The sequence below is a fragment of the Magallana gigas genome, chromosome 5 (genome assembly GCF_963853765.1).
Source record: "Magallana gigas chromosome 5, xbMagGiga1.1, whole genome shotgun sequence".
Classification (NCBI taxonomy): domain Eukaryota; kingdom Metazoa; phylum Mollusca; class Bivalvia; order Ostreida; family Ostreidae; genus Magallana; species Magallana gigas.
Window position 1 is genome coordinate 15674090 of NC_088857.1, and position 22252 is coordinate 15696341.

At 31.6% G+C, this 22252-nt stretch overlaps 1 protein-coding gene and 1 long non-coding RNA gene across 2 annotated transcripts; one reads left to right on the top strand and one right to left on the bottom strand.

Moving 5' to 3' along the window:
- The first annotated feature begins 1599 nt into the window (after positions 1 to 1599).
- Positions 1600 to 20781, top strand: LOC105338092 (uncharacterized). The gene is made up of 5 exons (XR_010714172.1): positions 1600 to 1681; positions 2965 to 3018; positions 12598 to 12657; positions 14192 to 14262; positions 20272 to 20781. It is a non-coding gene; the product is annotated as an uncharacterized lncRNA (long non-coding RNA).
- LOC136269746 (uncharacterized) lies at positions 9056 to 11926 on the bottom strand. Its single transcript, XM_066085160.1, has 9 exons — positions 11782 to 11926; positions 11573 to 11647; positions 11237 to 11446; positions 10968 to 11075; positions 10681 to 10852; positions 10490 to 10575; positions 10199 to 10268; positions 9353 to 10075; positions 9056 to 9205 (listed from the first exon to the last, which is right to left on the bottom strand). Exons 1-8 carry the CDS (start codon positions 11888 to 11890, stop codon positions 9781 to 9783), a joined length of 1125 nt encoding a protein of 374 aa, XP_065941232.1. The 5' UTR covers positions 11891 to 11926; the 3' UTR covers positions 9056 to 9205; positions 9353 to 9780.
- Positions 20782 to 22252: the final 1471 nt, after the last annotated feature.

Below are 22252 nucleotides of genomic sequence, written 5' to 3' on the forward strand. Positions count from 1 at the left end.
CTTACGTGTAAAATTTGTCGTAACTTTACGATAGCACATACCCTCTCGTAAGTATGTCAAAACTGTAAATAATAATCTTATTATGTAAAATACACAAGAAAAACAGCTAAATATAATGTTCTGGGCTACATTATGCCTTTATTTCGCATTATATAGCAGTTATTGTTGAAAAAATACACAAATAAATTCAACAAAAATTTTTACGGCAAATTTTTCTCGTAAGATTTTCCTACGTCACACTAAACACACATTGTGATTGTGACGTCATATTTTGATTTCTACTACATCACATTGATTTCACTCGATGTTAGTGGTATATAATTTCAGTTTTGCATCCTTTTGTAGAGAATGTTGGTTTATCTATATGTTTCTCCTGTTTTATAAGAATTATTTAGTGAATTCAAATCGTTGCTAGGGAAAGAATAACTCGTAAGTAAATTCTTAAGTGAAACCTGTTACGAATGCGTTCGTGAAAAGCACTTAAGATTTCTCGTAAGATATTCTTAAGTTAAAATCTTACGCAAAACCTTAAGATTTTTTGTGAAAAGGGCTACTGAATACTAAGAGTAAACTATGTTATTTATAAAAGTATTTGAAATTAATTATATATTTCGTAAATTAGAACTTCATGAAAATTCATGAATGTTCAATACCTAGAACTATTGAATACCAGGTATTTCCTTTATTCTTGTATATTCATAATTTATTCATGAATTACATTCATGAACCACCTTTATGAACCAGTTATGAACCAGTCATGAATACATCATGAAACTTCATGAACGGTTCATTAAAGTTCTTAAAATCATGAATTTCATCTCGCAGGGGTGTTTTTGATTAAGATGTGATGTAGACGATTTATGCAACCTATAAATCTAAAACATTAAACACGTTATATTTGATACATTGATGCATCTCAGATAGTAACGGCAGCTATAAATGGCTACCATTGATTTTAAAGGGGCATGATCACGACTTTGGTCAAAAACTATTTTTCCGAATTTAATGTCTACAATGCTTCAGTAAGACATATTTAATAGGGAACCAAAACTTGAGGGTCTTTCGATGAGTTATAAGCGAGTTACAGAGCTTACACTATTTTGATGTGAAAACAAAGTTTTTGTTTACATTTTGAATGTTGAAGTGATAATTTCAGTTTTAGCCCTATAGTTAACGTGTTAAATGTTAAGAACTGTTTTATTTATGCTTAAAATGAATAACAAGCTAGACAAAAGCTGCTTGGAAAAGATATTTTAATGGTGTATTGAACGTATGTTAACAAAAACAGGACACGAGTCTTGTTTACAATGATTGTGAGCTCTGTATCTTGCTTATGGCTCTATGTCTGACTCAAATTTCATATGATTATTCGAAATGCATTCCTAAAGCATAGTGTAAAATAAAAGAAGAAAATAAAATTTGACCCGAATCGTGACCATGCCCCTTTAAGTTCGAAAGGTTATTTCAATATCATTTCCATTATTTTACCTATAATGTACACTGCCTATAATAAAGGCTTGTGCACTCTATAATGTATATCCAAGGGAGGGAGGCAGGCATAAGTGTTTCACAAACATCTCTTGTCACATTTATTTTCAGAAAAGATGACAAAACTAATCTATATAGCTTTGACATTTGCCTGTGTTTTGACATCAGGAATCTGCAAGTTCTTGCCGGATTTGTAAGTACATACATTATCATTTCACTTATGCTAATGCAAAAACTTTAAATAAATATTACTATTTCTGGGATACATGTACCTAACAGCTAAAATTAACGATGTTTTCTTTTTTTTTTACATTACAAACTAGAAATAAAAGCCCGCGCAAGTGCGGTAAATAATTTTTTACCCACAAAAAGAGCTTTGTATTTTATTTTATTTTTGTGTACATATGTTTGGCATATACTTTTTTGCCTTAATTGTGGGTTTTTTTTCTAAAACTATTATTTAAAATCAATTTTTGAAATTAAAAAGTAACTGGTTTGACATATGGAGAAGCAGGCAGATGAAAATCTAAACTGACGTTGATTGTATGAGGTAAAATTTCTTTTCCCTGCAGCTGAGTGAAAAATTAAACTTTCGGCTTTTGACTGTAGTCTGTATGTGTTTTATTGTTTCAAATGAATATATGAAATCTTCATTTAAGCACCATCTATTGTGTTAAATGTCAAACCTTATTCACATATACGTGCATCATATATCAAACCGGAAATGGTGTAGTGCGTGGTCATAGCATCTTTTTTTTTATATCATATTGTTCTTCAGGTCAAATTTAACTATAATTTTTTTAACAGTTAATATTTCAAATAAAAGCCTACTTTGAAAGATAGGGTGTGGGTGGGGGGGGGGTGGTTTATCAAAAATGAATATTTTTAATTAATTTCACGACAATAACTGATGAGTTAAAATTCATTTCTAGTTTACAGACATCATCTTACTCATTTTGAAATACCAAAGGTTCGACCAGGTACACTAATGCAAGTATTTTGAGAGGTTTTTTTTAGGGGGGGGGGGGCAAACGTCGTCATGTTTAAGTTCAGAGGTGTCCGTGTGCATCAAATTGACTTCTATCATTTTTATAATTCTTTCTGTGAAGAAAGACACATACATGTAATATGTATATATGCTAAGTATTGATTTATAGTACTTGAAAATCCAGCGGAACTTGGCTATGAATACGATGTTTTGAGACTTTTTCGAATACAATAAAAAAAATAAATCTTTTTTTTTCAAGACCCGTCCCGATGCGCTTCGCCTTTTTTCATTCACACTTAAAACAAACTTTATTTTTTAGGTGTTAAATATACCTCTTGAGGAAAATATATTGTAAAATATTATTGTATTTTAATATACCAATATGTGATATTGTGTTGAAAGTAAAATGCAGTCAAATACGGCATCAAGTGCACATGCACTAATTATGTTAGTTAAACACAAACTGGTTATTACCCTTATCATTGTAGGCAATATGACTCGGAATTCTTCAACAAGCTTCCACTCGAAACCGACTTGCAAAGGTAAAGCGTTGTCCAGCATGTCTTACAACATTGTTAAGTTGTTTTATCACTGATTCGTTTACATGGCAGTCTACATTGTACGTGTTAAAATGTTCTTTATTCAGGGCTTGACTTTTCAATATTGGATTGTTATGAAACTTAATGCCAATAGTTAAATGTGTTCAAATCACAACAAATAAAATCAATTTATATTGGCATTACTTTTTGATAAGAATTAAGCACAAACAAAATAGACTTGATTCAAAAGATATGAAATTGCGAATATTTTTTTCTATTGATGTGTTCCGCTTAAACATGTTTGGTGGCACTATCATATTAAAGTTAAAATTGTATCTGTAAGTCAATATCATTTAGCGTATTTTTCTTTTGGATTTATGACGCATTATTTTTGATAAGCACATGACCAATGCAGAAGAAAAACAATAAAAACATACATAATTTTTTATTTCATTAATATCAAATATATATTTAACATCAGCAGATCAAGGTCAATATAAGTAGTTTAGAATATTAATGCTTACGTGTGTGTAGTGTTATCATCGTTCAGTTTTCTGGTAAAATTGAATCAACACTTGGTAGAGTTTGGAAAATTGATAGAGGATTTGAACTGGAATATATCTTAAAAACAGTTGTTCAAAATCTTCCTCTTTTATTTAATAATATACACTGCCCTTTATGAATATTCAAATTTGCAAAGAGTTAATTTATTTGTAGTATTTATAAAATTCTGTAAATCTAAATATTTGTGGAAGAGTTTGAATGTTTTTGTTAATCATTGAAATAATAATCAAAGGCAATGAATCCGAAAAAAATGTCAATTTGTTAGTTTTTTTAAAGTGAAAAATAACACTACAATGACACTGTGTAGAAACGGACTATGGTAACGCACTTTAACCTAATCAAAGATGGCGATAGGGAAGCAAGCTTCGATTTGTTTACACAAGATTAAGCATTTGTTGGGGTACATGTAGTACATGTATGACGAAATAAATATACTTTACACGATTTGAAGTGTATAAACGAAACCATTGCAAAACATTTGCAGAATCTTTCCTTACAAAAGCGAAAAAGCAGGGAATTTTTTTTACTATGACTGTGTAAAGCAAGTTCATGACTAGGGTAAAGATTTTTAAAACTTTAAACGTTATTAGGGTAACGCTTTAAGGAATTTCTTATAGAGAGCATACATGTATTTGTATTTATATTTGTAGATTACAAACGTACTCTTCTAGATCTATAACCCATTGCGTAATACACAACAACACTGAAAAATACACTATTTAATTACACGTTTTGCTATTTGACAAAGACATATGTATACATGATTAATATCTAATAAATAAAGATTGCCAACATATTTCAATTCATTAATTATAACGCTAGGAACATATTTTTTCACTTTTCTACAATGACCATGTCGAAGTCACGCAATTTTAACTCCCTTCCTCGCAATCACGTACACTAACGATTTTTGTCTATTACTTTATGATTAAAACTTGTAATTTGAGAGTTAAACATTTAAATTTTTAGCTTTTATTCAGCAAACTGTCTGCACGAAGAAATATTTGTTACCATTACAGCGATTCGAAGTCGTGGAATGCGAGTCACATCAGGCGCGTAAAGCCTTACGAGGAATGTGTGCGAGAACCGTGTAAAACGTTTCATCAGGTTATTGAGAATTCATTACGAATATTTAACTCATAGAAAACAATAAACACTGTACTATTACTTCTTTCAGCAAACTTGTATTCTTTTTCAACAAACAAAATAATAAGAGAGTTGTGAGACGGAGGCTGCCTATGAAGAATGCCCATAACGTTTCCGTATCGGTACAATATTCGAATACGCAATCCGTCAACATGTTTTATATGGTAAACAAATTATCATAATGACTTCCATAGGCAACCCGAATCAACTGTAAGTGACAATGTGATGTTGTAAAATGCATGATTGGATACAGTTATCATACATAACCTCAGACATCGGTCAACTGCCAGAACCTGTTTATCAAATTTTGGGTATTTGATTTCATTGGGTTTAATTGATTTTAAAGCTGTATAGTACCATTTGGAATGATACAAAATTCAACAACTACAAAATAATGAAAAATATTCTGTTCATATTCTATGAAATGCGAATTATTTACTCTTATCAACCCTCTTAACGGATAATAACAAGATGGTTAATTACAATAATTACAATATATTTGTCCAAGCAATTAAGCCTGAAAATATACGCCGTTATACAGCCAGATTTTGGGTCTGAAATCTAAATCATTTATTTTGTTCTCTCCATAACAATGTTTAGGATTTAAAAAAAGGAAATCATAAAGCAGTGATACCCTGCGGAAACTTCATTTTTATTTCGTTATGCGTATCTTCTAGTAGATTTGAATTTTTGCTGGTTTTATGTTCGGAAAATATTCTTCAACGCGGTTAGAATGATCAAAGAAAAAAATAATCATTTGATTGCATAGCATCCCCCGTCATGTAGTTAATTTTGAATTTTATTCTCGGTGTGTGTAAATAAAAAATTAACAACGTATTTACACCACCCAGCAAAATTTACAACATGGACACCCCTTAAAAATATTAATAATGTGAATAATTTTCAAAAGCGATTTGCAAACCGTTTAGCGTCGGGCAAAGCGTGCAGCGTTTCGTGAAAACTGTTAAGCGCTTCGGTTGAACCGCCGTTTAGCAAGCATGTGGTAAAGTAGTAGATTTTAGGGTCTGTAGTTAAAAAAAAATATTCGTATGTTATATTTCCAAATACTAAAGCACGATGTGATGCGTTTCTTCCATACTAAGAAATTTAACAAACGTTCGAATAACAATTCATATGTTAATATAATAAATGTAGATGAAAAATAAAGATGTACATTGTAACATTATGTATGTATAATTTTTGAATGCACATTGATGAAACTAGATATAAAAAACGAACTCATTAAATAGGGTCATGCAATCGCTCGAATATCCAAATTCAAATTATGCAAAGCAAAGACAATCTCCGAAATCAATTTTTATGACGACCTATATTATGTTTGAATACGTAAACGCACCGCAAACTTTACTCTATAAAGTATGTTTTTTTTTTCTTCACGTCATCGTTAATTACACAAATGCGCCATGGGAAAAAGAATAATGCATACCACGGCATATTGCGTTACTTTATGCATACATTGTTGATTTCTATTGTTTATCATGTTATATAAAAATATTTCGACATGCATTTTGAAAATTTATTCCAATCTCCGTAATGTACCGAGGTCATAACGGATATTCCCGAGACCTCAGTCTCAAATGTGCTTCCAATACCTTAAAAATATATCTAGTTCAAACAGTCTTAAGGTACTTCACTACACCAAAATGTTATTTCATTTTTCATTACAGTACCAATAGTTAGACAGATATCAAATATCCATGTGATGATAGTAATATCTTGCGTATTTTAAAATAATTTTTTAATGTTTTTTGTGATTTTCATTCTAAAAAATATTTCCAGTACATAGTCAATAAAATAGAAGAAGTAATTGTTTCAAAAGATAGATCATTTCCTAAGACACTTAAAAAAAAAATACAACACCTCATATCATTCAAATATATTTTTATTAAAATTATTTGTGTTTTTCCTCAAAACAATCAATGTTCGTATCTTCTTAATCTGTGAATGAATAATTTAGAAATTTTGTTAAAAATAGTAAAGAAGTGTAACAAAATGAATACAATATGAAAAATTGAATGAAAAATGTTACAAATAATTGAAATAATTTTTCAAAAAATAATATGGTATGAAAGATCCACTTGTAAGAGTTATCTTTCCTAATTCTACGGACTGAATCACCATGGGACTTTTTCATGTCTAAAACATACTATTTTCAATACTTTGTTTGAAATGATGTAAATTTGCTGCATTTTTTGTTTAATTATTAGAATATAAATCAAAAGTATATGACTGAAAATTACTGGTAATTGAATTTAGAAATTAAACCTTTTGATTGTAATAGAAAATAAAACAATATATATATATATAAACCTTTTGATTGTAATAGAAAATAGAAAAGAAAACAATATATATATATATATATATATATATATATATATATATATATATATATATATATATATATCCTTTACACATTAAAAGAAATTTACTTACATATTTCAGCAAGTACTCTTTGCAAACTATTGTACAATGAAGGATCAATAATATGAGTTAATAAATTATTAAAGAAAATTTTATTCTAAAAAAAAACTCACATAAATTTACACACAAATGCATGCAATGGACAATACAACAGAAAAAAAGGACAATACAAAAGAAAAATAGGAATTATAATAATACTGATATATATTTTATATTTAAAAAGCTTGCATGCAACTACATGTACTACAGACACAGACACAAAGAACACAAACAGTACACCACACATAAAACTTACATGATGAACATCAAGTTGATACGCTATAGAAACACAAGCTTTTCAAACCAACATGATCGACATACTTACAAATAGTGTGTTTTTCCTCAACGATGTCACTAAACATGTTAAAATCTGCAATTGTATAATACATCTAAAAATTTATGGAACAAATTAAAAAATATGTATACGTTAATAAATTCTACATATATTATTAAAATCAATGTTCAGAACAAGCCTTAACTATCAAAGTAAGTTTAGCAAAAGTGATCATAAATTTTTCCAACTACAGTTTTGTTTTTTGTTACCCTAACAGTGCCCTGCTCAGTCTTTTCTCCTAAAACCATCTTTAAACCATCAGCACCACCCCTTTCAATAGCAAGTCTAAGATGGTCATAAGACAGTCCAGACAAGGCAATTTTTTTAAGCATGTAGGGAGATATGCATGAAGAAAGGGGAGCTAGTGTAGCAATCAATTCATTAGTTTTACTCTTGCTCTCAATGGAGGAAATGATAAAGTCTACACCAAAACTGTGCTTCAGCATAATTTCATATGAAACTTTATGATGTAGAACCAAAGATTGTAAGGCCTTAACATCCTCCAATGCTGAATGGGCATTGAAAGCCAGTCCCATAGTATCTTGTACCAGTGTCTGTAGTTTATAGGAGTGTTGTTCTGGCAATATTTCTCTAAATACATGAAGACTGTCAACAAATCCAGCAATTGTTGATTTTAGTCCACTCTCTGGATACTGCATAACAGATCTCATTAGAATTACAGAATCAAATACCTTTCCGTTATGACAAACTAGGATAGGATTTGGAAAATTTTTCAGCCATATATTAAACTCTGTCAAACAAGTCTGAATGTCAACTGAGTTCACTTTTGTTTGTTGGTAAAACAATTGTCCACTGGCAACATGGAGACCTGTAACTGCGGTTGCTTTGGCAGAAATGGGGGATTTGGGAAGAACGTACCTATTAAAGGTTTCTTCTTCAAATATGCAAGCAAGCTGTGTTATTTCTGCTGATGTACCTATGAAATAAATTAATTAAAATGTAGTATATGAGCTATGCTTCCTTGAATTAAATTTTAACAATAAATAATGTAAAAAAAACCAATGTTACTTAAAGCAAACTGCTCACATGTGCTGATAAAATTTTGTTTTACTGTAAGTGCCCAATAACAATAAAATACATGTATTATTTTAATGCAGTGAACATATAATAATAAGTAAAATATGTCTGCATGATTCATTCATGAAATGTCATTTCCAGTGTTAAAACAAATGATTGTTCAAACCTAGTCCAGTTGTTTCCAAGTCAAAATAAAGAAGGTTTGAGTCTGTATGGGTAGGCACTGAAACAGGTTTGGAAGCAGGGGTGCAATCTGGGATTTCTTCTATTTCAGCATCAGCACAAGACAATCCAACACCTGATTCATAGGTTTTCCCTTCTTTTATTTCTGAAGTTGATATCTATTGATAAAATTTTACAATGTGAGTTAATTTGACATTGCTAATGGATCGTTTGAAATATAACAATGTTAATTGATTGCAAAAAGAAATTAAATCTTTACACTTAACAAGAAAAAATTAGAACAATTCAACTTACTTGGCTTGATTTCAATTTCTTTAGTTCATGTCTTCGTCTTTTGCACTCAACAGTGCTTTGTCGCAATTTTTCTTTTTCTCTCTTTCGAGAAACCCTCCTTTCATGTACATTTGTGTGCATCCCTGGCGAGAGCATCAAAGTATCGTAAACCTGATGAAAAATAAAATTAAATATACAGAGAGCAATACTTACATTTCATATACATATTACATGCATACATTTCTTATTTTGTAACTAGCTGTTATAATGATATATACTATAGTATTATATAATTATTCTATGTAACATCTGATATACCTTTCCAATTATCAGATGTCCAATATTCTTATGTGCAACAGCAGCTGCTACTCTAAAGGATGTGCTCTCAGATCCACTGTAATATAATGCTTTGGGATTTTTGCAGGCCACTACTTTGTTGAAGTTTTCATTTGCCTGAGTGCTTCCAATATTGGAAAGTTTACTTGCATTTTTTGCTAAATCACTGAACAGATGCTGTAAATCTTTGAGTAAATCCACTCCAGAAAGATATTTTCCATATGGTAAATTTATGGGTTTATAATTTTCTGGGTCCTGTAGATATTTACACCACTTTTTTTCACATTTCTTGTGGTTTCCAAATACATGGAGAGGAATAGAGTCTAAATTTCTCTTTAAAGTGTCTGTGTCTTCGTTGGATTTAACAGCATATGTAAAACATTTTAGTAAATGTTGAATGGATTTTGGACCTAGAAGAGGATACTTTTTCTCCTTTTTGATGTCATAGAGTTTACTGCCAGATTTTTTTTTGTATGATTAAAATCCGAAATTTTTTGGATATTTGGATCAAAAGACATTTTTGCCTTGGCTAAGGTTGTTGAGTCATTATCCATTATAAGATGTTTTACATGGAAGTCACGCGCTTTTAAGTCATGCAACATTTCTAAAGCCATATCTGGTTCCATTGCCTTTGAGGATTTTTCCCAATTTCTTCTACAATCATGTTTATTCACTTCTGCTGATAATGGTGCTTTATCACAGAATCTGTATTTTAAAGAAATCAATTTATCAGTACATGTTTTTATCTGATTACATCTAAATTCAAGAGAGAGAGAGAGAGAGAGGGAGGGAGGGGGAGAAGAGAAGAGAGCACACTAAAAGCCCTACCTGCATTTCTTGCACCGAACAGCATATGAAAGAATTTTTCCTGTCTTCTCTCCAATCATACTCGCATGCCCTTAAAAAGCAACAACACTTTGTCTTATTGCTATATTTCAATACCAGTAAGTCCAACAGTATACATGTACATGTATTTCCTACTTACAAGACTGTTTATTATCTCCCCTTAAGGGAACTACTTTGTTTTAAATACAAAAACTGCTATACTGTTAGGTTTTATGTAGCATTGGGATGCTTGAATAATTATGCAAAATATAAAAAATGAATGATGGATGTTACCTGACAAACTTGCATAGTTTCGACCGCTACCTCTAGTCTGCCATCCAGCATCAAAGGACACAGAAAATTTTTCGGCATCTTGTGATCTATGTTGAAATTTGTATCAATTTATAAATAATCTTTAACCTATCAAGTCACTAAAAGAATATCATATGTTGAAATAAATCAGTAAAAAAACATTTCTACTGAACCTTTTTTTCTCCTCGGCAAGGGCTTCATTACAAGTCTCATTTGCAACAGCTTCAAAAATACTGCCAACCTCCCTCTCTCGTCTCTTAAAAGTTACAGAAGTTACAGTGGGAATATTCAAAGCAGCAAGGAAATTGTTAACGGTCATTTCTCCAAGTCCACAAAATACCACAGCTGCAATGAAAATATATTTTTTTTTCAAGATTTGATATTAGAAATCCATTATTAATTTTCTTTCATGTTTTATAATTTAACAATTATGTATCAATCAATAGAGTTAATATAATACCTGCACCCAATTTGGTATTAATATCCCATGTATTTTGACCATGTCTCTTGCCAGTAGGTACATTATTAATTTCATTGCAATTATTGCAATGGATTTTGAGGAGACTGCCTATAATAAAAGAAATGTTCAACAACTTGTGTATTTTGAAACTGTAAGTTATCTACCCTCTCTTATAATTTTAAAGATTGATATATTTTAAATTAAATGATATATTGTCATCTATTCAGATAATTATAAATAGGAGGAAAACTAATTAATGTCTTAGATACCTAGGCCATATCTGGTTCCTCCAACACAGGATGAAAGTTTTAGCTCTGTAGAGCAATTACTGCAGCCTTCATCTAATTCTGCAGCCAAAACACTCAACTCTACATTCCTGCGACCTCCAAGAGCCCCCTCCTCTTCTTCCTCATCCTCATCTTTTTCACTTTCAATCTCTGATTGACATGCCTCATAGTTGTCATCAAAGCAATCATATGCTATGATATAAATCAATATTCAGTCAGATCGAATTTCAGTTGGCCATTTAATTCATTTAGTTGTCTATCATAATTTATACTCAGTAATTGCAAAAATCACGGTGCATTCAAAAGTAGTTAATTTACCTGGTGACAAAGACTGGTTATGTTCTTGTTGACCATCAACATCATCATGTAGTTCCAAGTATTTATGTTTTAGACCTAGATAGAATTTTAGCAAAATGTAAATTTCATGGTTTTCTCTGAATGTATCAAATGTTATGATAAACTAATGCAATGTTCTTTGTGCCTATAATTATTTAAAATTTCAAACTTATTTTATATACACATCATACCTCTGCTATAACAATGTTCTTTACTTATATTCTCAAGCTGTCCATCCGTAATGTCACCTAAAGTTGGTAAACACACATTTCTGTTTGCCGACTCCGTGGGCGTGTCCATATTTCATTGTCGTCTTGTTGCTCTCAATGTAACTTTGTTCTTTTTTTCGTAATCAATATCTCCCTTTCAAAAACGTTTTAAAGATTAAGATCTCTTACAATAGTTTTCTTCCTCTTTTTTAAAAGAGCTGTACCTATACAATTCGTCCCCGACAAAAACAACCGTTCCCGGAAATACGTTTTACGAAGTGTATTTTTTTGTGTACTGCGTCATCAAAAACTGATGTAGTGCAAGACCTTAAACGACAGTAGCAGTGATGGATATCGAAAAAAGTCTATTTCAATATTACTAATTGTTTAAAGCAGTTACAAAGTCAACCTATGAAAAAGCAGTTACGAAGTCAAATTATGTAAATATTTAAATGTTAAACAAGTTAGTCTACCCTAGTCACAGAAATACTTTACCCTAATCGCAAAATATAGCTTAATTAGCTTTACCCTAGTTTGAAGGAAATGTTCGGCTCGCGTTATCTCTGTAATTACGAGGAATTAAAAACTAACACCGCCTAACATATACTGCACAAGAATTTTTAGAATCAACCATGGAAAAGGTGAAAACTTGCGCGAAAAAATTTCATTTTAAAAAGGAATTAGCCTTATGTAATGATGAACAGGGGCCTTTTAACCTTATACTATCAAGGGTTTTCTTTAATATGAAAAAAAATTATATTTTATTACTTCTTCACAAACTTTTTTTTTTTATTTCAGAGAGGAATCGTTTTCAATGCCACTGAACAACCTTAATCAATTTCTGACTGATTTGCAACGGTATAATTCTTGGGAAAAATATAGAAAGACAGTGTTCAATACTCTATGAATGTTATTTTACGTAAGACATTGGTTCTTTACAGCCTGTTTACCGTAAAATACGACGAGCGCACACCCCTTGTCATAATGGTGAATTACTTTGCAAACTTGACGAAACAAGATATGTTCGTAAAACACATATGCCCCCTCTCTTGGAAACATCTGCGAAGTAAATGAACCTAAACTGCAAATAATTGGAATTTGACTACGTCCAAGGCACATAATTTAGTCACCAAATGCTTGATTGTATCCAAAATTGAACTTGACCTAATGTTATTTTGAATAATCTGTTTTAGAACAACGATGACAAAATCTATAAAGAATAAAAATGAACAAAAACATATTTTTTTCGATCGAAGTCGAAATGCTCTTGTAAGAGAAAAAGAATATTGTACTCTATAGCTCTCCCTAAGGTAGTATTACTTACAATCACCCTCTTATATCTTGAGTAATAAAACATATGAATTACTAGTTCTAGTTCACGTCCTATACCGTTGTATTTTCACTTTATATACTGAACCATAATGACCAAATTTAATCAAATGAATACATGCATTAGAAAGGTGATAATAAAGTCTTTAAATTCAGTTTTTACATGTATGTAATGATTTTGTACCTAATTATTCTGGTTTTTTTCTTCTCGCATTCTTACTAGTGTGATATCGGTTTGTCCAGTGAGAGATTTGTTTGTCTTACACTGTACATATTACTACGCCGCTTTGAAACGTAAACACACACTGCTTACTCTAGAGAAACGCATAATGATTGATTGAAAGTATCCATTAAGTAATTGTTTTGCTTAATGAATTACAATTTATCATATTTTCATTAATGAAATTATTGTATTCTATCATTTTTACTTGCACTTTTTAAAGCACACGGAGGGATAAACCGAAAGTAATCTTTTGAACATCATAACAGAGGATTTTCAGTCATCGTTTTTTAATGTTAAATGCGAGAAAATAATCATCCATTATATACTCATATGGTATAGTGTAATTTCCCTGGGTGCCAAGATTCATGGTCTAGGACTCAACAGAGTCTGGTCCTAGACCGTGAATCTTGTCTTTCCGGTGGAATTTCACTATCTCACACTCATAATAATGAATGATTCAGCTCACCTGAGTTGATATTTCAAGTTAGCTTTTCTGATCACTTTTTGTCTGGCGTCCGTGTGTCTGTCCCTGGACAATTTTTGGACCCAACAGGGGTTTCAGAGTTTGATGTAGTTTAATATTTCAATAAACAATTATTAAAGATCTTTCTGAGAAACGCAACGTTTAATGTGTGATGTTAGTATAAAACCATCATGTAACAAAAGGACCTCAATGTTTTATCGATTAACTTGAAAAATTGATATTTTTTATACAGGATCTATTTTAATATTATGTTCAAGTATTTTGTAAATGACGATAAATAGCTGATTTTATTATGGATATAGTTGCTTAAGCTCCATGTGTCTCTTGTTATTTAATACAATCGCCCTACTTTACAGAAAATCAAGAGATGGTATACCATCAGGTCTTCTTTCCGAGATGGATGCACAGAGGAGAAAAATGAAATTGGGTATGTATTGAAACTAACATATTTTCATTGCAATCTCAGCCTATCTGGCCTTTCTGACGTGCGGTAAAAGAACTTTGAATGTATTACGTACGTATCCATGACATCTTTTTTAAATTTATAAATGACACGTAGAAACTCAGAACATTAATTTTATTTTATTTTATTATTGAAACATTTGCTTTCCCTCGGGAAAAAAGATAAACCATTAAAATTTTACCAAGAAGTAAAACAGGTTAATGTTTATTAATGTGAAAATTTTCCAGTCAAATGCATCATTAGATTATTTCTGATAAGCTGTCAAACTTGCTTAAGTCAGTGACCTGACGCTGAAAGCTCATGTGAGCATTTCTGATCACATTTTGTCTGTCGTCTTTCTGTCTGTCCGTCTGTAAACTTTTCACATTTTCAACATCTTTGCCAGAACTACTGGACTAATTTCAACAAAACTTGGCACCCTTGGGTAAATGGAATTCAAGGTTTTAAAAATTAAGAACCACGCATTTTTGCGAGGGGAAAAATTAGGAATTAATGAAAATGTTTGAAAAATTTGTGTGGAAGCATCCTCAGGTAGTGTAAATTCAAAGTTCTAAAAAACATGACACCCATGGGTAAGGTAGGGCCAACATAAGGGGTTTATCTTTTACCTAGGAAATGTATGTAGAGTAAAACGTTTAAAATCTCTCTTTCAGAGACTTTTCACCCGGGAAATCTGAAACTTATGTAAAAGCATCCTCTGTGGTGTAGAATCAAAGTTGTGAAAATCATGACCCCTTGGGGTAGGGTAGGGCCGCAATGGGAGGGGGTGTTTCTAATATATAGAGTATATCTTTAAGAATGTTCTTGAAACCTAATCAGACAGAAAACTAAAACTTATGTAAAAGCAACCTCAGGTGGTGTTAATTCAAAATTCTTAAAATCATGACCCCCAGGGGTAGGGTGGGGCCACAATGAGGATCAATTTTTTCCGAGGAATATATATAGAAAAATCTTTAATTAAAGAGAATCAAAGGGAAACCAATTGGCCAGAAAAGCTGAAACTTGTGTGGATGCATCCTCAGGTAGGGTACATGTAGACTCAAGGTTTCTTCAAATCATGATCCCCGGTGTTAGGATTGGGTCACAGCGTAAAGGGGAGGGCAAAAAAAAAACCATAAAAATAAAAAGAGAAAATCTGTTTTTTAGAAACCATTTATTTTTAAATTTTGCTTATTTCTTTAAAATTGTTTAGACTTTGGCCCCTGGACGATTCTTAGGCCTTACAAGGGGGGTTCATAGTTTGATGTAGGTTTATATCCCAAATGTAAACAATTGTTTATAATCATTTTGAGAATTGCAATGATCAACATGTGATATGGCTATAAAATCATTGATAAAATCATCTTGATTATTACCATAAAAATATCCACGGTAAAAAACATAAATTTTTATTTTTACTGGATCTACATGTATTACTGGATCTACATGTATTATACCACATTGTCCACATAGTTGTATTATGACTCCATTGAGCTAATTTCATCATACATATTGTTCCTCGGGTGAACAATGTGGCCCATGAGCCTCTTGTTATGGTCAGGGCCAAAAAGGCATAAAAAGGCACTGTTTCTGAAAATCCTACCTACTTCCACACATGTTTGGATAAAAACTGATTGGTTGGTTATGATGTTTGTGAAGCCCTTTACCACAGTTGTGAAATTCAAGGCCCCATGATCTGAAATTCAAGCCCTAGGGCGGGACAAATTTGGCCTTAAAATGAAAATGTATGAAATCTTTAAACATTTTCTTTTTAACCTCAGCAATAGTAAAGATAATCTAATACCTGTCCAGGAGGCCCTCTACAAACATTGTGAAAATTTTGATTCCTGGGTCACGGGGGCCTTGGGCGGGGCTATTATGGATGTATAGTGAACATGTAGTTAATCTTTAGCAGTTTCAGCAGATTTGGGTTAAGACTCCAATATGAAAATTTAGGTTGTTTAAAATTAATTCTACGTTTAACGTCACATGAAAATCTTAAACCTACGAGGGAGGGAGGAAAACAATAAACAAACAAAAATTTCAAACAAATGTGTATTTATTGAAAGTCACCCATTCAGTCAGTTACCAATACATCAACACTGTCATATAATGCATATGGTAGGATTCACTCCATGTTAATTCTTGCATTTTCCAAGCAAATACTTTTGTGTAATTTGGGTTTATACCCTTTCTGTGAGTACATCATGTATACTAGACGAGAAGTGGAGTGACTTTCAAAGCAGATCAAGTGGTTCAACCACTAAATTTTCATCACCATAAAAGTAGCAAACCAAAGGAAAACTTTAAATTTCCTTTTGTGGAAAAAGTTTATCAACATATGTGACTCGCAAGTTATCTACAATCAAAATAATGACATTATTTCATACATTTTCATAATGACACATTTTAGAATTTATTATACCAGAGCTGTGTTGTCAGATTCACTGTATCTAATACTAAGAACTTAAAACAGTGTTCTTGAAATAACTGCCACCCTACAAGTGTATTCCACTTCCTCTTTCCAATTATCATTCCTTATTAAAAGTTTTTTTTAATGTAGATACAATTCAAATGTAAGGGATTTGCAGTCGAACTCTAATCAGTTAATTATGCTGACTTGATGCATGTAATGCTGGGGCTCAATCATATTTCTTCTTTGGCTTTCACTTCAAGATATTACATTCATAACTGTCATATTTAACATCAAATATTGTTAGTTTAAACATTAGTATGATTAAGGGTTTATTCACCTTTGAAATAGAACAAAAGTTAAATAGTAACAAAGTTATCACATCTTGAAGTCAACATTGAAGTTTATGGGGAAAGGTATAATTTTTAAAGTCTATTGAATATATCTTTTCAGTACAGTGTTGGTACAGTAAGAAGTTACTTATTTAAATCTTTTCCCGTCTTAAAAAAATGCAAAAATCGTGACTTCAAAGTACACACTTTGGTTTTTTTTTTTAATAAATTGGGTAGTAATTTCAGTTGTTGATGGACTGCTTTAAAAAATATATACAACAAATCTCGTTTTTGGGGCGAAAGTTGGTTCAGCATGGTTCAGGCTCTCTGACTTGACAACCGACATCATACAATCCTGAAATAACATGTTTACTGTCAACTTCGATCATGTGCTGATCCATCATTTTTCGTTTTTAAATGTTTTTTAACACTTGATAGTGGCGTAGAATCTCATTTTCTTCGTATTATGAACTATGGTACAAACGAATTAAAATCGTACAAATGCATCTCTAATGGTACAAACTAATTTAGATGTTTAAAAATCCAGAAATGACTATATATATTGTTTGGGCTTAAAATGGTCCCCTAAAATGAACATCGTCATTTTACTATAATTAGGGTCTTCCGTTTCCAACGGAAGACCCTCTTGTTATTCTATTGTTTCTTTTTATTATTAGGGTCTTCCGTTTCCAACGGAAGACCCTCTTGTTATTCTAGTGTTTCTTTTTATTATTAGGGTTTTCCGTTTTCAACGGAAGACCCTCTTGTTATTCTATTGTTTTTTTTAATTATTATTATTCTTCTTGTTTTTCCTTCTGACTTCTTTTTTGCTTTATATCTCAAAAACTATTCAACCAATTTGCAAGAAATTTTCAGGGATTATTTTAATTTCTTGTCCTTCGAAGCCTTCAAACTTTTAGATATTAAGTCACTTCCGGTTTCTAGTTACGTCATTTTAAAAATTTTCAAAAAGTGATTTTGTCCAGCACTTTTCTCGTAAACGGTTGTTTATAAAGACTTGAATTTTTCTGTGATTGTAAATCTGCGGATTGACTTATGGCAAATGTACAGAAAAAATTATTTTGTCACTTCCGGTCGAAACCGGAAGTGAAACAAATTTTTCGAAAAAATGAATTTTCTGATCAAATCAAAAACGAATATGTGTTTTGTAGAACTTATTAAGCTGAATCTAACACTGAAAGCCGTTTCAAAATCGGGCGATGCATAACAGAGATATTGGAGTTTAAAAATTGATTTTTCCGGAAATTTTGATTCTGCTTCCTTGGTTTAAAAAATAGCGTAATATTCAAAGTAAAATTAACTCGTACCAAAAAAAATTGTTAAGTCGTACTTGAACACATTCGGATTTTTTTTGTTAAGTCGTTCTTAAAATCGGAAATGTTTTTGTTAAGTCGTACTTAAAATCATTCGTACCAGGAATAATTCGATTTTTTCATCTTTTTATTTTCGTTACTCTTGTTGTTAGTTTAAGAGCTCTGCTTCTGACAGGAACTTCCAGCTTTACTTCTGACATTAACGGAAGACCCACTCGTTGCTTTGCAACGAGCTTTGCTCTAGTTATTATTATAATTCTTTTTCTTTATTTTTCTGACTTTTTTAAAGCTTAATATCTCAAAAAGTTTTCAACGGATTTACATGAAACTTTCAGGGAGTATGGAACATCACTGTCCCTCAAAGATGTTAAATTTTCAATTTTAACGTCACTTCCGTTTTTACGTTACGTCAATTTTTAAATTTTAAAAAAGTGATTTTGTCCAGGGCGTTTTTCAAAAACGCTTCAAGATAGAGACTTGGAATTTTCAGTGTTGAAGCATTGATCGTTTTTATTTGGACATAAGGCTGGAATTTAGTTTCCGTCACTTCCGGTCCAAACCGGAAGTGTTTTAAAATTTTCGATTTTTCGAATTTTTCGTTTCAATTAAAAATGTTTCTGAGGTTTGTAGCGTTGGTTATGCTAAATACGAAACTGAAATCCGTTTGAAAATCGAACGACGCATTACAGAGATATCGGGGTTTAAAAATTGATTTTTCCGGAAATTTTGATTCCGCGTCCTGGGTTTAAAAAATAGTGTAATGTTCAAAGTAAAATTAACTCGTACCAAAAATAATTGTTAAGTCTTACTTAGACACATTCGGATTTTTTTTTTGTTAAGTTGTGCTTAAAATCAAGAAGGTTTTTGTTAAGTCGTACTTAAAATCATTCGGATTTTGTTAAGTCGTACCAGGAATAATTCGATTTTTTCATCTTTTTATTTTACTTTCTCTTGTTACTGGTTTAAGAGCTCTGCTTCTTACAGGAACTTCCAGCTTTACTTCCGACATTAACGGGAGACCCACTCGTTGCTTTGCAACGAGCTTTGCTCTAGTTCTTTGTTGTATTTGTACAAATACACATTTGAAGTTTTTACATATTTTATGCCCCCCTTCGAACAAGGGCGGGCATATTGCTTTGCTGCTGTCTGTCGGTCAATCGGGCGGTCGGTCCACTAACAGTTCCTATTCATTGTCTTCGCAGAGGATGAACATATTGAAATGGAATTTGGTATACATGTTTATCATGATAATGTCTATATCAAGTTTGATATTGGGTACGATCGAGCAATTTTTGACATAGTTATGGCCCTTGGACGTAGAAAAACTCCAATTATTTGCAGTTTCCGCTCATTTTCTTCGCAGAGGATCAACATATTGGAATATAAATTTTGGTACACAGGTTTATCATGATAATATCAAGGTCAAGTTCGATACTGGGTACGATCGAGCAATTTTCGACAGAGTTATGGCCCTTAAACGTAGAAAAACTCCAGTTATTTGCAGTTTCCGCTCATTTTCTTCGCAGAGAATCAACATATTGGAATGAAATTTGGTATACAGGTTTATCATGATAATATCTAGGTCAAGTTCGATATTGGGTACGATCGGGGTTATACCCCTTGGACATAGAAAAATTCCAGTTATTTGCAGTTTACGTTTATTTTCTTTGTGGATGTTTCCAAGAGAGGGGGGGGGGGGCATAAGTGTTTTACAAACATCTCTTGTTTATTTTAATAAAAGTGTCCACAATTTAAAAATATGACATCATTAAGTTTACCTTTTCCCGCCATTTTTGCATTCCTAGCGTAAAACGGCTTTTTTTTTCAAGAACTAATATCATATATATAGTTGTTTTTTTCTGTATGCAACTCATTCTTCATTGTTTGTAATATTTATAAAAATTACTTTTTTCAGAAGCCTGGGATCGTTTCAATGAATCACAATCATCTCAAGGGAAACGCAAAAGATGGCTCGTATGAAAATTATTGACTGCTGGTGCAATGTAAAAATTTAAATCTACTTACAAATACATTATACGGCCATTTATTGGTCGTGTTTACAATTTACAACAACAAAAGATTTAGAATTGAATTCCCGAGCATTGCAGTGTTGTGCTTTGTACATGTGATTTTTTGGATGTTCAATTACATGGCAATGAAGTGTCCGCAGTTTTCACAAAATGTTTGTACTTTTGAGTTCAATTTACTCTAACTCTAATTGTTATTTAAAAAAAACAAAACAATGACTTGTAGTTAAATTTACCAATTTACTCTATCAGACATTTGTTTGATTTTCCAGTAATAAATATTCTCATAGGTTTTCTAGTATACAAAATTAAACACTTCAGTTCTATTAAACAGCCGAAAACAGTCTTGAGAATTAATAATGTTATTAAAAAAAATATTTTTCACATGTAATAGAAACTGTTCCTTTGAATGAGTGTATGCCTGTTGGTTGTTTATTTTCAATAAATATATAGAACCATTTCACACCTGAAGTCGTCAACATTGTTTGGAAGTTCATTATTCACGTACTAGTAATTCATGTAATATATAATTTGTTTAGAATATTATCTTATAAATATTTTAAACAATAAAAAGAGGCCAATTGGCCTTGACGGACATTTGAGCACAATTGCTCTTTGACTGACAACTCAGGAAGTCTCGTGTTTGCACTTAAAGGTTCATTTTTGGAGCCTTAGTCCTTACCCAAGACTGCTGACCTCGTTTGCAGACATTTAATGATCAATCGTTTATATTATTCATTTTCGTTTCGTTTAATGCATGTTAAAACGCACTTTGACAAATTATGCACTTTAAAAACAAGAGGCCAATAGGCCTTAACGGTCACCTAAGTACTATAGCTCATACACAAACTTGTCGAGGAGTCTCATACATGCATTTTATAAGGTTCGTTCTGGAGTTAAAAAATTATACTATTTTAATGACGACCACCTTCTTGCCCGAAATTTTTCAAAAAGGACTATGAAACTTATCATTTCAAAGAGAAAAAAAATAAAGATCATAATAGAGTGCATGACCTGATATTGAAAATGTACAAGGCTTTGATATAAGATAATTTTCCCACATTTGTTAACTTACAAGATAGGTGTCATATGTCTATTTTTTCATAGGTAATTTAAAACATGGTGACTAGTATACATGTTTTATTTAAAACAACCTCCCATCCCCATGCCAAGGGGCAGACAGAAACTCTCCCTTTGGGCATTTGAACAAAAAATAATCAGTTGCATACTATTGGATCTATTATGTGTTATATTCAACATACACTAACTTAAGCTCATCATTTGGTATTAATACCAAAATGAATTTACATGTACTGTTTATCATTGATTTTGGTTTACTAATTACTACTTTACTATTAATGAGTCTATTTGTTTATTTAAAAAGTTCAAAAACTGTTTTTGTTTCAAATAATAAAAATACTTACATAACATTTTTGATCATAAATCTTCTTAATTACATAATATTTGATGATTTATAACTCCATTATGAAGAAGCAAGGGAAGATAACTCCATTAAGAAGAAACAAGAGAAGATAACTCCATTAACTTTCACAATATCTTAACTTTGATAGACAGTTTCATTCTTTCTCTTTTCTAAATATGTGCATTAAATCATATCTGTTATTAAAGTTCCTGAGCAGAATAAAATAATATGACAAATATATGCCCCCTCCCACTCCCAGCCATAACCCTTGCCTTACATGTAGGCGACATGAAATACTCACAGGTGCTTGTGGATTGGACCGTGCACTACCCCCCCCCCCCCCCCCCTTCTATTTTTTTTTTAATTTCTTTTATTAATTGTCGTTAACAACCCCTTATATACGTCTCCAGTCGAAAAATAAAAGTAATATCACGAATCGGTAGCAT

Excerpts from the sequence above, each read along its gene's own strand:
- LOC136269746 (XM_066085160.1), bottom strand. The coding sequence starts at position 11,890 with ATGGACACGCCCACGGAGTCGGCAAACAGAAATGTGTGTTTACCAACT. Across the intron at positions 10,853-10,967 it reads TAATACCAAATTGGGTGCAG|CTGTGGTATTTTGTGGACTT; the intron begins GTATTATATTAA and ends TTTTCATTGCAG. Across the intron at positions 10,076-10,198 it reads GTTCGGTGCAAGAAATGCAG|ATTCTGTGATAAAGCACCAT; the intron begins GTAGGGCTTTTA and ends TTTAAAATACAG.